General features: G+C 48.7%; 1 protein-coding gene across 1 annotated transcript in view; it reads right to left on the bottom strand.

The window, feature by feature from the left end:
• Positions 1-15,877, bottom strand: part of LOC119825543 (kinesin-like protein KIF19) — a 49,125-nt gene extending 33,248 nt beyond the window's left edge. The window contains exons 1-6 of the mRNA XM_038346463.1: positions 15,791-15,877; positions 15,016-15,096; positions 6,362-6,472; positions 2,654-2,741; positions 1,345-1,481; positions 275-400 (exon numbers count right to left, since the gene is read on the bottom strand). Of these exons, the coding sequence (XP_038202391.1) occupies positions 275-400; positions 1,345-1,481; positions 2,654-2,741; positions 6,362-6,472; positions 15,016-15,096; positions 15,791-15,877 (630 nt within the window). The remainder of the gene's footprint in view (positions 1-274; positions 401-1,344; positions 1,482-2,653; positions 2,742-6,361; positions 6,473-15,015; positions 15,097-15,790) is intronic.
• Positions 15,878-16,709: the final 832 nt, after the last annotated feature.

Genomic DNA, 16,709 nt, shown 5'->3' with positions numbered 1-16,709 from the left:
AGCTACAGAATTGTTAGGGTTGGCCATGGGAGTGAACCCCTCTGCCATGCAAGCAGCTATAGAACTGGAGTAGCAACCCTCTGCTCAGGCCCTTCTGTTGTGCAGGGATCAGACCAGGGCTAGGACTGCACAGTGTGGACGAGGCAAGAGTGGGGGGTGGGGGCTGAGGTGTTCACTGTCATCTAGGCCATGATAGCTTGGCTTGCACCTGCCTGTAGGTCGCTGCAGCAAACTTGAACAAGGAGAACTTTATGGGCTGGGCTGTGACCCTCACCTCTTGAGCATTTGAGGTGGATACTTCCGTGATGCCTGCAATTTGGATACTGCCTCTAGAATCTTCTCTCAGCTCCAGAAACCCAGAAGACGGATTCAGGAGGTCACGGATGACTTCATTATAAATCTGGAGCAGACAGAAAGGTTGGGACAAAGTAGCAAAGACTCATAAAGAAGGGGCTGGAGAAATGGCTCGGGGATGAAGAGCACTGGCTGCTCTTGCAGAGGACTGGGGTTCAAGTCCCAGAACCCACATAGTGGATTTCAACCATCTGTAACTCCAGTTCCAGAGGCTCCAACACCTTCTTTTGGCCTCTGTGGCTACCAGGAAAGCATGTGGTACACAGACATACATGCAGGGCAACACACACACACACACACACACACACACACACACACACACACATATATATATATATATATATATAAATTTTTAAAAAATCCTTTTGGTTTTTTGAGACAGGGTTTCTCTGTGTAGCCCTGGTTGTCCTGGAACTCTCTCTGTAGACCAGGCTGGCCTCAAACTCTGAGATATACATGCCTCAGTGCTGACATTAAAGGCATGCATTACCAAGCCCAGCTTAAATAATTTTTTGGGGGGGGGGCAGGTTTGAGACAAGGTTTCTCTGTAGCTTTGCTGGCCTCGAACTCACAGAGATCCACCTGCCTCTGCCTCCCAAGTGCTGGGATTAAAGGTGTGCACCACCACTGCCTGGCTCAGCTTAAATAGTTTTTAAATTATTTTATTGGCATGGGTGTCTTGCCCATCTATGTCTGTGCAATGCTTGCATACAATGCCTCAGAGGCTAGAAGAGGATGTTGGATCACCTAAAACTGGAGTTACAAACATTTGTAAGCTAACATGTGGATGCTGGGTATTGAACCCCAGTCCTCTGAAAAAGCATCCGGTGCTCCTACCTGATCAACCATCTCTCCAGCCCCCTAAAACACTTTTAAAAGAACCAATTGGAAGCCTGAGCTGCAGGGGAGTTTACACCTGAGTTCTGCACAGGCAGTTAGTATTGTACCCATTCTGCAGTTGGTCCAACTGATGCACAAGAACCAGCTCACCTCCAGGTAAGACATAGATACACTATATTCCATGTTGTCCTGGGTCTTCTCGATGGCCTGGAAGAGGTCAGTGAGGGTCTGAAGGTAGATGCCAGGCTCTGCGTCCATGCCCAGCATGGTGTGGGTCTTCCCAGCACCTGCGGAAAGGTGGGGCTCAAATGTGCTGTGCAGTAAGAGGCCTGACCTTCTGCATAGTTTCAGGGGGTGTTCCTTATAAGGGGGATATCACCGGCCCCCTCAGCATTTGCCCCCAAGAAATACAGCATGGCCTGTTCCTCCCCATAAACCTGGCATATCACTGACTGGTGTACAGATGAAGCAGCCAGGTCCCCACCTACACAGCCAGGGGTCCAGTCCTCATCCAAGGAGAAGAGAACTGACTTCATTCTGTAGACCCTGGACCAGGCAAGCACTTCTTACCCAGCTAGATCCTTGGCCCTTTCTTTTTCCTTTCCTTATTTATTTGAGACAAGGTCTCATTATATAGCCCGGGCTGGCCTGGGACTTGTGAGCTTCCTGCCTTAGTTTCTCAAAGAGCCGGGGAACTGGGGTGACCCCTAAGCTGCCTGTTTGCAAACACTGCTTGAACTTTACTCTAACTTCAGAGAAGAAATTCCTGGTCCTCCTGAGCAGAAAATCACAGGCTGGGGTGGAAGCTCCACCCCCAATGGCTATGTGCTCTAGGACAGCTATCTTTTATAAAATAATTTATTTAACATGCATTGGTGTGAAGGAGACAGATCCCCTGGAACTGGAGCTACAGACAGTCGTGAGCTGCCATGTGGGTGCTGGGAATTGAACCCAGGTCCTCTGGAAGAGCAGCCAGTGCTCTTAACCACTGAGCTATCTCTCCAGGCCCTGGGACAGTTTTCTTATTCCCTGGACTCTTTTCTGTGAGGAGGAAACATTCTCACCTTTCAGAGGTGTGGATGACAAAGCCCTGGTGCTTATGATGAGGCTCAGTGCTAGAGGCCCAGGATGCATGAGGCCTTAGGTCCAATCTATGGTACCACCAAAAATATACAAATATATAGGTATTTGTATATGGACTAGGGATGTGACTCAGTCGGTAGAGTACTCACCTAGAATACACAAACCCTGGATTCCATCTCCAGCATGGCGACACACGCTTATGATCCCGGCACTTGGGAGATGGAGGCAGGAGGACTGGGAGTTCAAGATCATCCTTGGCTACACAGTGAGCTTAAGGCCATCCTGATCTACCTGACACCTTATCTCTAGAAAGGAGGCAGAGGACCTCTGCTGGCACCATGCCCACACCGCCCTGAAAACAACGCCCAAACAGTACCTGAGGGCCCATAGGCAAAAACTGTCGCATTGTATCCAGAGATGACACCCTCCACTAAATGCTGAATGGTGGCATGATAAACAGCTTCCTGCAGACAGACAGGAGGACAGACAGTCAAGTGACAGCCCAGCCTGAGTCAAGGGACCTATTGCCTAGAAAAGACAGGGACCAGCACTTGGGAGGCAGAGGCAGGCAGACCTTTGTAAGTCTGAGGCTAGCCTGGTCTGCATAGTGAGTTCTAAGACAGTCAGAGTTATACAGAGAGACCCTTTCTTGAAAAAAAAAACAAAACAAAATAACAGAAGCAGAGTAGTAGTGGCGCACACCTTTAATCCCAGCACTCAGGAGGCAGAGGTAGGTAGATCTCTGTGAGTTCGAGGGCAGCCTGGTCTACAAAGCAAGTTCCAGGACAGGCTCCAAAGTTACACAAAGAAACCCTGCCTCGAAAAAACAAAAAGTAAAACAGAAAAGGCAGGGGCGCCGGGCGGTGGTGGCGCACGCCTTTAATCCCAGCACTCGGGAGGCAGAGGCAGGCGGATCTCTGTGAGTTCGAGACCAGCCTGGTCTACAAGAACTAGTTCCAGGACAGGCTCCAAAGCCACAGAGAAACCCTGTCTCGAAAAACCAAAAAAAAAAAAAATAAAACAGAAAAGGCAGGGGCCAACATTCAAGAGGCAGAGGCAGGCAGATCTCTGTGAGTTTACAGCCAGCCTGGTCTACAGAGTGAGTTCTGGCTCAGCCAGGGCTACAGAATGACAGTACATCTTATAATTAGACAAACAAGAATTTGGGAATCCCCTCCCCCTAGGAGGCCTGACATATGCTCGGAACTAGTCATTCCCCAGGCTGCTGTGAGGATTGAGAGACTGAGGACTGGGCTTAGAACTCCATCAGAATCCCTCTTTGTGGGATGAAACTGGCCATGGCCAGGAGGGGATATACAAGTAGTGAGCTCCCTGCCCACAGGGGAGTTCAAGGAGAGACACCTGGAGCTGGGGAGTGAAGCACAGGTTCATCTAGCTTGACCAACAGCAGCACCTACTGCTGCACCTCCTGAGCGCCCACTCTGGTACAACACAGGCTAGGTCTGAATTTGGGCTCCGCTGTGTGTGGTGTGACCTCAGGCGAATGCCTCACATGTAGAACAAGGGTGTGTGTGTGTGTGTGTGTGTGTGCATGTGTGTGTGGTGTATAGGGTTCCATGTGGTCCAGGTTAGCCACAACTTGCTATGTAGCTGAGGATGACCTTGAACTCCTTATTCTCTTGTCTCTACCTCCTGTTGGCTGGGGTCATGGGTGTGTGTCATCACATCCAGCTAGGAGGAGGAAATATTTCTGAACATTTTGTATTGCTTGCAAGGGACATTGGGGTCTTAAGTATAGCACTCAACATAAAGTAGCTTTGCTGATGACTGTCAGTGACCCTCTGTGGAATGCCATCGTGACCTTGAACATGACCTCTTTTCAGAGAGTAGCTAGGGAGCCACCTGCTTTACAATGATGGCTTAGTCCTGAACTGAGGGTGACAGTGGTACTGTCAAAGGTAGTCAGTTGGGCCTGGTGGCATAAGTCTTTAACCCCAGCACTCAGGAGGCAGAGGCAGGCATATCGTGGAAGTTCAAGGCCAGCTGGGTCTACATAGAAAGTTCCAAGACAGCCAAGAATACATAGTAAGACCTATCTACCAGAAAAAAAAGTGACCACTATCCCCAGAAGGCCCTTCTTCTGTGTTCATCATCCTTCATGAGATGCTATGTCCCTAGAGTAGACATAGGAAGCAGCCTGGCATGAGTGTGGCTAGCTGAGAATGGCCCTGGACACTTAGCTACTTAACTGAGGAAGTGAATATATCCCCTATCATGATACCCACAGGGACCATACTAACACGAGTCAGCCTTGAGGGTTGACCAGCCAGCATAAATACATGTACCCTCTGTTTGTCAGGCTTTGGAAGCCCAAGGGGGCTCCCATTGGCCCTACTAAAGCTCTGAGGTTACCATGCTGAATGAAACCACTGTCCTAGGGAGACAGCCTGTCCCCAGGAGTGTGAACTATCTCCTAGCTACTGGCTGCTGCAGGATATGCCACTCCAGTACCAAGAGCAGACCAAGCAAGTGGCCATCAGTGACATGTAGCTCAAAAGAGCTTCTTATGATCACAGCCCCTTGAATGCCTAATCATAGAAGCAGGAGGGCTTCTGGGCACAGCAGTCCACATCTATAACCAGCATGTGGGAGGCTGAGGCAAAGGGATTGGGAGTTTAAGGCAGTTCTAGGTTACAAGGTGAATCTGTGCCAGCCTGGACTATAAATGAGACCCTCTCTGGGAGGGAGAAAAAGAAGGGGCTGGGAAGGTGGCTCAAAGGTTAGAAGCACTGGCTGCTCTTTTCTTTTTGTTTTTTTAAGACCAAAAAAAAAAAAAAAGTGTAGCCTTGGCTATCCCGGAACTAGCTCTGTAGACCAGGCTGGCCTCGAACTCACAGAGATCCACCTGCCTCTGCCTCCCAAGTACTGGAATTAAAGGCAAGCACCACCACTGCCTGGCTACACTGGCTGCTCGTCCAGAGGGACCTGGATTCAGTACTCAACACCCACACTGTAGCTCACAACTGTCTGTAACTCCAGTTCCAGAAATCATGACACCCTCTTCTGGCATCTGTGGGCATCAAACATGTACATGGTGCATTTGCATAAATGCAGGCAAATCCTCATACGCATAAAAAAATCTTTAAAAAACAAAGAAGTGCTGGGCGGTGGTGGTGCACGCCTTTAATCCCAGCACTTGGGAGGCAGAGGCAGGCAGATCTTTGTGAGTTCAAGGCCAGTCTGGTCTACTAGAGCTAGTCCCAAGACAGCTAGGGCTGTTACACAGAAAAACCCTGCCTCAAAAAAACCAAAAACCAAAACCAAACCAAACCAAACCAAACAAACAAAAAACCCAAAGAAGTGATAAATTTGGTACTGAATACAGGGCAGCTGACCCTCCTCACAGTAGGACAGGAATGCTTGGCAGCCCATCTTACACTGTCTCACTTGAGTCTAAATGCTGCTATCCCCAGATGCTGTTACCCTGGTGCTGGGACATCCCTTTCAGGAGTCCTAAGTTCAAATACCTTCATTGCTATCCCTGATGAGCCCTGGCTCCCCTCTGTCATGCGTGGTTAGGTTGCGTGTGGTACCACCTTCTGGTCTTACAGAGGGTAGTCATGACATGATGTATGAGAAAGACAAATGCCTAGTGCAAACGTCCAGCACTGAGTCTTGCTGTGTGACCTCCTAGAGGCTCCCTGTCTGTGAGATGGCATCACAGATTCCTCTTGCCAGCCCCCTGCCAATCTTTACAACAGCTCTCAGCCTTAGGTGTCCCTCCTCGGAGAGGGCCTTGCTGGCCGCTGTGTGTTATAATGAGAAAGACACATGTGGTCAGTTTTCCTTTGCCCAATGGTGGTGTGGGAAAGGCCTGTGTCCTGATATCACATGCAAAGAAGGAACCATTGAACAAACTCGAGAGAAGCCCCCAGCGTGGGCCACAGGATCTGGCGACCCCTGTGTCCACAAGAGGATCTCATATGCTTGATCCCTGGGAGAGGTTTTTCTCCCCACAACCTCCCTTCCCTGCTCAGGGAGACCATAAAGGAGACAGATGAGACAGCCTGGGATGCAGGTCCAGGGAGCTCCCGGAGTTAGTGGCAGAAGGGGTGGTATGAACCTGCGATGCATGCTGGTCAAACACGGTGTCGAATATAAAGGTGCGCTCCCGGGACCGGTGCGCCCGAAGCGTGTCCTCCGGGTCTTCGCCTGGGTCCATGAGCACGACCGCCTGGATGCAGCAAGACACAGGGACCAGGGGAGGGACAGTCAGACCCTAGCTGTGCATCCTAAAGATTGAAGCACATCTTTAATCCCAGCACTTGGGAGGCAGAGACAGGCCTGTGAGTTCGAGGCCAGCCTGGTCTACAGAGTGAGTTTCAGGCCAGCCAGGGCTGCACAGAGAAACCCTGTCTCAGAAAAAAAGAAAACCAAGATGAGCATCAGCACTGCTCGCCTCCTTTGCTTCTCCACTTCAGACTTTGAGGCAGGGTTTCCCCTGAGCCTAGAACTTGCCATTTCCACTAGACGGGCTGCCCAGTGACCCTGGAATCCTCCTGTCTCTGCTCTCTAGTTCTGTGGATTCAAACTCAAGTCCTTATGCTTCCACAGTGGACATCTTACCTCGCCTGCCTCACTCACTGGGAACAGTGTCTCCTGCTGTCACTCGCCCAAGGCATACCATACAGTTCCCCTCAGTCAGTGGGCTCCACAGCCACATAAATGACTTAGATGCTGGGAGGTGGTGGCACACATCTTTAATCCCAAACTCTTGAGGCAGGTGGATCTCTGTGAGTTCGAGGCCAGCCTGGTCTACAGAATACATTTCAGGACAGAAAGAGCTACACAGAAAACCTATCTCAAAAAAACATTAAAAAAAAAGGGGGAGTTCCATCTGGACTGAACCCTCATCTGGCGATGGATGGAGCTAGAGACAGAGCCCCACACTGGAGCACCGGACTGAGTCTCCAAGGTCCTGACGAGGAGCAGAAGGAGGGAGAACATGAGGAAGAAAGTCAGGACCGTGAGGGAATCTTCATCTGGCAATGGATGGAGATAAAGACAGAGCCACACATTGGTGCACCGAACTGAACGCCTAAGGTCCAAACGAGGAACAGAAGGAAGGAAAACATGAGCAAGGAAGTCTGGACTGCGAGGAGTGCTCCCACCCACTGAGATGGTGGGGCTGATCTATTTGGAGTTTACCAAGCCCAGCTGGACTGGGACTGAAAAAGCATGAGATAAAACCAGACTCCCTGAACATGGCGGACAATGAGGGCTGCTGAGAAGCCAAGGACAATGACAAGGGATTTGGACCCTACTACACATACTGGCTTTGAGGGGGCCTGGCCTGTTTGGATGCTCACCTTCCTAGACCTGGATGAAGCAGGGAGGAACTTGGACTTCCCATAGGCAGGGAACCCTTACTGCTCTCTGAACAGGAGAGGGAGGGAGAGTGGAGGAGGGAGGGGGGTAAACGGGAGGCGGGGAGGAGGTGGAAATTTTTACTAAATAAAAAAAAAAAGAAAGAAAAAAAAAAGCCCCAGACAACCTCAAGCCCAAGGGAAAACAGCCTGTCATGCTTTAACAACCCCACCCAACACAACAGGCCACAACCATTCTGGCCCCATAGTGACAGACTGTCCTATGAACTAATATCATCAGAGAAGGCAAGAGGGTATGGAAACTGTAGAGTGCTGGGCTGGCCACTCCACAGGGCAGAGGAGATAAAGGGACTGTCCCAAAGCCCCCACCCTTAAGCTCCATTTCTCTGAGAGCCTATCGGTCCCTCGGGCTCCTTCAGTCCCTATATACACTATTATCAAGCAAACCTGTTAAGATCCTTGTAGCAAAGGGATTAAAGGAGTCTGCCCCAGGGACAGCAGGGGGCAGGGAAATGGGTAGAGGCGAAATGCAACCTGGCTGGTGGAGAGCACCAGAGAGGAACCAAGAAGGTGGAGGCAGAGCTGGGTGGTTCTGAGAGTCCTGTCACGTGACCACTACTTGCCCCTCCTGTGTTCTTAGCTTTGGAAACTGTAGTCCTGGGAGGCCAGGCTCTGCCAGGGCTTCTGGCTTCTGGCCAGTGCTTGCTCCATGACATAAGCTGACTTTCTCTGTTTTCTCTTCTCCTGGGGATACGCTGTGTGGCAGGGCAGCCTACCTACTGTGGGCCAGGCCGGGCTGCAGGAGGACTTAGATGGGTCCCCAGCCAGGGTCCTTTCAACAATGGGTTCTGGGTGGGACTGTGGGATTAAGATCATGGAAGTGGACTCTCCAAAACTTGATTTCTGATCTCAGCCTGGCTCTACTGCTCACTCTGGTGTCTCTCAAGCCTCACCTAGTCTTCACATTTGTAAAGTTACAGTCATCACGGAGACTACTCAAAAGGGCCACAAAGGCTGAAAAGAAAACATATGCACAGACCCTTGGGTACTCAAAAGGTACCTGTAGCACAGGATCTGGATCATAAGCAAATATATTTTATCTATCTATCTATCTATCTATCTATCTATCTATCTATCTATCTATCATCTATCTGTGTGTTATGGTTGTGTGAGTGCAGGAGTGTGCATGCCATAGTGGGGACAACCTTTGGGGAGTTGGCTTCCTCCTATGACCTTATAGGATCTGGGGATCGAACTCGTATCATCCGGCTTGCACACAGCACCTTTCCCTGCCAAGCTATCTTGTCAGCCTCAGAAAAATATTTTTGTTGTTATAATGAACACTACCCTTATTTGCAGATGATATGATTCTATGCAAAAGAGACCTTAACCACCCCAGGAGAAGAATCTTAGAATGGATAGACACAAAGTGGCAGGATACAAAGTTAACAAAGTAGCTGGGACCAGTGAGATGGCTCAGCAGATTAAGGTGTTTACTATGCAAGTTTGAAGCCTGAGTTCCCTCCCCAGGGGACTGTTGGGTGGTAGTTTCTAGGAATTGTCCTGCACAGGATCTGATATTTGAACACAGATCCCCAGTGGGTGCTGCTATTTGGGAAGGATTAGGAGGTGTGACCTTGCTAAAGGAAGTATGCCACTGGAGCCTGACTTTGAGGTTTCAAAGTCATGCACCATTGCCAATGTGTTCTCTCTGCTTCCTGTTTGCAGGTCAAGATATGAGCTCTCAGCTTCCAGATCCAATTGCTATGACTCTACTCTCTTCATCATGGTCTCTATCCTGGCTAGTTTTATGTCAACTTGACACAGGCTAAAGTCATCTGAGAAGAGGGAACCTCAGTTAAGAAAAAAAATTTTTTTTTCCACAAGATCAGGCTGTAGGCTAGCCTATGGGGGCATTTTCCTAATTAGTGATTGAATGAGGAGGGCCCAGCCCATTGTGGGTAGTGACACCCCCCTGGGTTAGTGGTCCTGGGTGCTGTAAAAAAGCAAGCTGAGACCTGGAGGTAGTGGTGATGATGCTCACCTTTACTCCTAGCACTTGGGAAACAGAGGCAGGTGGATCTCTGTGAGTTCAAGGCCAGTCTGGTCTACAGGGCAAGTTCCAAGACAGCCAAGACAGCCAGAGAAATCCTGTCTCGAAAAACCAAACAACAACAAAATGTGGGCTGAGCAAGGCACTAAGCAGTACTTCCTCCACGGCCTCTGCATTAGCTCCTGCCTTCAGGTTCCAGTTTGAGTTCCTGTCCTGACTTCCTTTGATGATGAAGGGTGATGTGGAAGTTTAAGCAAAATCGGCTCTTTCCTCCCCACCTTGCTTTTGATCGTGTTGTCTTATCACAGCAATAGTAATGCTGCCTCAGACAGACTCATATCCCTCAGGAAACATAAGCCCAAATAAACCCTTCCGTAAGTTGCCTTGGCCATGGTGTGATACCACAGCATCAGAGGGACAAATACACCTTGTAAAGGTGGAAGGAGAGAACTCACTCCACAAAGCTGTCCATGTCTCCGCTGTGACATGCATGCCCACATACATCACACACAGATACACACAACAGCAATAATACAGTAACAATAATAAATCAGTAGCCTTTTTATGTTAGTGTTTCTCAACATGTGGGTCCAGACCCCTTTGGAGATCAAATGATCCTTCTACAGGGATCGCCTAAGAGCATCAGAAATACCAGATATTTATATTGTAATTCATAACAGTAGTAAAATCGCAGCTATGAAATAGCAACAAAAATAATTTTATGGCTGGGAACTAAAACATAAAGGATTGTATTAGAGGGTCACAACATTAGGAAGGTTGAGAACCAGTGTTATATAAGAATAACAACCATCTAAGGACAAAATCAAACAAATGCATGCTCTCATTCACAACTGCTTCAAGAAAAAAAAAAATCTTTGGAATAAACCCAACCAAGGAAATGGTCTCTATAACAACTTTAAAACACCTGGGAGAGTTGGGCACTGGTGGCACACAACTTTAATCCCAGCACTGGGGAGGAAAAGGTAGGAGGATCTCTGTGAGTTTGAGGCCAGCCTGGTCTACAGAGTGAGTTCAAGGACAGCCAGGGCTACATGGAGAAACCCTGTCTCAAAAAGTCAAAATAAAATAATAATGATAGGGGGCTGGAGAGATGGCTCAGTGGTTAAGAGCATTGCCTGCTCTTCCAAAGGTCCTGAGTTCAATTCCCGGCAACCACATGGTGGCTCACAACCATCTGTTATGAGGTCTGGTGCCCTCTTCTGGCCTGCAGACATACACACAGACAGAATATTGTATAAATGAATAAATAAATAAAATAATGATGATAACAACAAAATCTTTAACAAGTAAGACTATGTGAGAAAAAAAGGACATTATGGGAAAAAGCAGAATTTTGAATGTGTCTACAAGGTTAGATGATGCTAGATCAACTTCCTGATTTCTTTGTTGAAGTCAGATGCCAGGATGCGTAAGAAGCGAGTGAAGTCACCAATCCATGTGTGCTGTTAACATAGACACAACCATGCCCAGGACTCTAGTGCATCAGCCCCATGGGATTCACAAAGCCTTTCCTTAGCAAGGATCAGAGAGATTACAAAGCCTTCCTCTGGTCCAAGTGCAAATGCTACCAGTGTGTGCAGACAATGCCTATCATAGATTTCTCCCCCTGGATGTTTTATGGCCTGAAGACTGCTCCCTATAGAGGCTCCCTGCCCCCTTGTTTATTGGTTTGCAGTTACCCAGCCTTCCTGTTCATCTGTAAAAAATAAACAGACTGAGCTTCTGAGGGGCTTCAGCTCCGGCATGTGAGAGCCAAGTTGATGTGTTTGTCTTTTCTTCATTCTCTCACTGTTCCAGTCAGGTTAATCCCCGGAGCATGCTGGATGTGGCAAGAATGTTCCTGGCTTTTTTGTTTTCTGCTGCTGCTGTTGTTTGTTCCATTTTTACTTGTTTTGAGAGAAGGGTTCTCTGTGTAGTCCTGGCTGCCCTGAAACTCACTCTGTGGATCTTTGCTTCTGCCTCCTGAGTGCTGGGACTGAAGGCCTTGAATTCATGATCCTCCTGCTCTGACCAGCCAGTGACAGAATTACAGGCATGAGCAACCAACCACATCCAGATGAGAATGTTTTTGTTTTAAAGAGATCTATGACGGAATGTTTGGGTAGGGAAGGGTGTTGTGCCTCTAAATGCTTCAGAAATGGAGTTGGAGCCCAGGGGAGTAAAACAGTATACCAGACCTTAGCACAACTGGCTCCATGATGGGAGTACCATTCAGGCCATAAAACTCAGCATGTAGTCAGCACCACCTGCCAAAACTAAAACAAAGGCCTAATCCATCAAGGTCTGTAGTTCTGGGAAACTCTAAATGTACTAACCTTGCTTTTTGGCTTTTGTAGTTCTGCTTCCGGCTAACTGCTCTTATTAACTGAAATATGGATGTGGTTTTCATGCTTAAAAGCGCACCCTGAGAAAGGCTCAAGGCTACACTGGGATCCCAAACACCCAGTGGAGTTAGACAGTTTAATAGGGACTTTGTATTGGTTTAAGTCCATATCTGAGTAGTCTTCTCTAGTGAGTACCCTACAACAGGGAGAGGACAGAGTGGAGACACATCTGAGATTTAGAGGGCACTGGGTTCGTGGCATTCCTGCAACCTCTCTCTTGGTTTGAAGTCATTTCAAAATAAAAATAGAAACTAGGTTTGAGGGTACACACCTTTAATCCCAGTACTCAAGAACCAGAGACAAGGGGATCTCTATGAGTTTGAGGCCAGCCTGATCTGTCTAGTCAGATAGAAGGAGGATGATAGAAGGGAGAGGAAGGAAGGGGGAGGAGAAGAGGAGCGGGGGAGGAAGAGGGGAGGGGAGGAAGAGAACTGAACTTATCACAGCTTGGGTGATCCTCAACAACACTGAGCCACACAAAGGTCACACACCACACATGCGTGACTACACTGACATGGAATGTCCAGGAAACCAGAGTCAGAAGTGGAGTCGCAGTTGACAGGTGTGGGGGATCTATGTGGATTGTATAGCTCAAAAGGATTAAATGCCCCTTGATTATTTACTTGAAAAGGGGAAATGGGGGAAATAATATAATTATATTTTTATTTTTAAATTTTAAAAAGGTGAAATTATGAACCACGAGGTGGTGGTGTACTCATCCCAGCACTCGGGAGCTGAGGCAGGAGGACTTCAAGGCTAGCCTGGGTTACATGGGGAGACACTATCTCAAGGAAAAAAAAGTAAATTTTCTGTGGTGCTAATTTCACTTCGGTTTTGTGTGTGTGTGTGTGTGTGCATCAGATGTGGTCATGTGTGTATAAGTGCTTGAGGAGGCTGGCATCTGCTGTCTTTTTAACTGTTCTCCACCTTTTTGTTTGTGTTTTGGTTTTGGTTTTTCGAGACAGGGTTTCTCTGTGTGGCCCTGGCTGTCTTAGAACTCGCTTTGTAGACCAGGCTGGCCTTAAACTCAAGAGATCTGCCTACCTCTGCCTCCCAAGTGCTGAGATCAAAGACATGTGCCACCACACCTAGTCCCTCCACCTCATTTTTAAAAACATGATCTCTCACTGAACCTTGAGCTCACCAATTTGGCTAGATCAGCTAACCATGGAACCCCAAGGATCTTTCTGTCCCCACTACCCTAGTGCCAAGATTACCAACACTCACCACCACGCCCAGTTTTCCCCTTGAGTTGGGTTAGAATTCAGGTCCTTATGCGTGCACAAGTAGTTACTGAGCTGTCCTTAGAGCCCTTTGCCTTGATGTTTCAGCAGAGGCTGTCTTTTGAAGATTTATTTTTATGTTATATGTATGGGTGTTTTGCCTGTTATGTATGTGTGTGCACCACATGCATGCTGGGTGCCCATAGAAGCTAGACGGTGTCTGATCTCCTGGTACTGGAGTTTATAGATGGCTGTGAGTCACCACACATCTCTCCAGCCCCATGCGCTATCTTCTGCACTGCTCACGGTCACACATATACACATCTGAAGCACCGGCCCTGCCCTCCCTACTCAACCCATCTTCTCAGGTGACATATGACTTTACTGTTGTCTGAACACTGACACCTGGTGTGCACTGTTAAGCAGCCCATGACCTCAGTGCTGATTCACCCCAAAGCCAGCTTTGCCAATGCACCCCTCCCCTGGGCTCTGAGCCCCAGTGGGCAGCCCTTGGCAGGGATGGATGTCTAACCACATTTTGGGTTGCTGCCTGAGCTTCGTCTCACAGACCACCTCACTAATCTCGCTAGTGACCAACAGGGACATCATGTCCATCCCACAAAGTCTGGCTTTAGACTCCTTCTAAGTGAGAGCCAAAGGCAAAAGTTTCTAAGGTGTTGGTAGCTGAGTGTTGAGTCTTTCTCTGAAGTCCCTGGTAATGGCAACCATGCGCTCCACCCTGCAGCTAGCAATCACCTGAAGTTTCTGAAGTCAGACCTGGCATGCTAATGTGGCCTGCGAAGTCTCCTCACATTCTGTCTGTCCTATGTCCCCATTTTGGTATCTCAGCAGACCTCTGTGGAGCAGACAGCCCCAAGGAACTAACGCAGTTTCTGTTAATGAATGGAAATTGGGGGGTTGAGGCAGAATTGCTCAAGTGCAAGGCTAGCTCGCCTGGGATACACAGTGAAGTATAGTAAAGTACCAGGTAAACCAGGGCTAGATAGTGAGATTCAAAAAGTATTAAAAAAAAAAAAAAGCTAAGCAGATAACTCTAGTCAGTAGAGTAGTCACCATGCAAGCATAAAGACATGAGCTTGATCCCCAGAACCTGAACATACCCAAAAGCTGGACATGGTAGCACACAATTCTACTCCCACTACTTGGGAGGCAGAGGCAGGAAAAATCCCCGGGGTTCACTGGCTAGCCAGCCAAATCTAATAAATGAGCCCTTGATCTCAATGACAGTCTGTGTCTCAAAAACCAAGAACAGGGCTGAAGAGATAGCTCAGCAGTTAAGAACACTGCCTGCTTTTCCAGAGGTCCTGAGTTGAATTCCCAGCAACCACATAGTGGTTCACAACCATCTATAATGAGATCTGGTGCTCTCTTCTGGCTTGCACACATACAAGCAGGCAGAACACTGTATACATAATAAATAAATCTTAAAAGGGGGGGAGGCTGCAAGATGGCTCAGTTTAACTACTGTTAAACCTGAAAACCTAAGTTTGATGCCTGGAACACATGGGGCGGAAGAGAAACAGCTCCAGCAATTTTTCTCTGACACACACACACACACACACACACACACACACACACACACACACACACACACACACACACACAGTTGTGTAGGAAGTGTTTGTCAGCTCAGTTCTGCCCCGATGTACCTCTTGATTGAGTGAATGCCTCGTGTCCTCTAGTCTCACCTGGTCCCCCACTTTGTGGGCAATGACAGTGGCTCCTTCCTCCAGTTCTGTACTGTTGAGTGGGCGGATCCGAAGAGCTACCTGTGGACAGGGCACAGGCAGCACCAAGACCCTCAGTGGGACTCCATTTTCCAACCACCTCCCTTACCCTCACTCAAACCTAGACCCTATTTGCATGGAGCTGTTCCTGCCTCCCAGAAAGGCTCTGAGGAATTGGTGGTGACATTGTCATGGAACAGAGGAACAGCTTGCCCAAGGTCACACAGCTGTCTGTCTTAACTGTGATCAGAAAGAAAACACACCTGCTTCTTCCAGTCCTCTATGAGCATTCAGAAGAGGGAACCTGGGTTTTGCATGTCCCTCAATTCTGCCCAGCCCATGTATAAGGGTATCTTTGATAGGTATATTTAGAGGACACAGGGGCCAGTCTCTGTCTTAACCAGTCAGAGGAGCTAGTGGGGTCCTAATGCAGCTCATCCCAAGGCCAAATAGGACAAGTAGCCTGACAAGTGGGTCAGGATGAGGGCTGCCCCACAGTTGGGGTCATAGTCCAAACCCCAGGCTTTCTGAGGATGGAGGATCAGACAAGGGTCTAGAGAATCAGGATGACAATGTATGTGAGCCACTGGGTCCCAGGAAAGTAGGAACCAGGAGTGGGACACTGGTCCCTAAAGGGCTCACTGATCCATGACAAGTATAGGGTTTAGGGTTTCTTGGCAGGGGTAGAGGCAGGAAGGGGCTGGAGTTAGCAGAGGACATGAGCGAGGGCACTCACCATGAACTGCTGATCCTTGGGTTCCATCTCCCTCAGGGCTGGGCTGCCCTGAGCTGGAGAGGGGTCTGTGGTCTGGTGGGAGGGCATGCTACAAGTCAGAACTCCTGGAGGGCCCTCAGCTAACCTAGCAGAGTCGGAGGCAAGGAGATCTTCCCAGATCAGCCCCGCCCTGCTCCCCAGGCTCACTCTGGTGACATCAGCTGGGTCCCCAGAGGTGGAGCTGGGCCAGCATTGAGCTCATTTACTAACCTGGTGTCACCCCTACTTGTTTCTTTGGACAGGACAGCCCTCATGGTTTGAGTACAAGTAGTCAGACAGACCTCACATATGGCATCATGATGGGGACCATGACAAGAACACTGTTCAACCTGTCTCTAAGTTCCTCTTATACCACAGAAGCCTCTGGGTCTAAGGATAAGTCCACTTTATAGAACCCTGCAGTGTGGTGCCCAGGAGCAATGGTCACCCACACAGGGGCTACCTCACGGCAGCAGGTCAGTGCTTGTGGCTTCCCACTCAAGGGGACAAAACAGCAACAGCGGAAACCAAATAAGCCAATTTCAGCTGTCAGTAACCTTGCCAGGGTCTTTCATGGATGACCAATTTCTGGTGAATTTCCAATCTTCAGTGTCTGTCTGAACACTTGAGAGGGATTAAGGATGAAACTGGTAGATTTACTGCTTCACATCTTCCACTGGATCCCTGGGGACATCCTGTTCTGTGAACTCCACAGCCCAGCCAAAGAGACTGCACCAGCAATGTCACACAGGTAACCAACCCGGGGTGGCACAAGCTATTAAGAGCCAGGCTTGGGAACTGGAGAGGGGGCTCAGCAGGTAAAGACACCTGCCATGAGGCTGACAACTTAAGTTCCATCCCTGGGAACTACACAGAAGGATAAATCAATTCCTACCAAGTT

The sequence above is a fragment of the Arvicola amphibius genome, chromosome 10 (assembly GCF_903992535.2).
Source record: "Arvicola amphibius chromosome 10, mArvAmp1.2, whole genome shotgun sequence".
NCBI lineage: Eukaryota > Metazoa > Chordata > Mammalia > Rodentia > Cricetidae > Arvicola > Arvicola amphibius.
The sequence above is the reverse complement of the archived record's forward strand: the minus strand, read 5'-3'. Positions and strand labels throughout refer to the sequence as shown.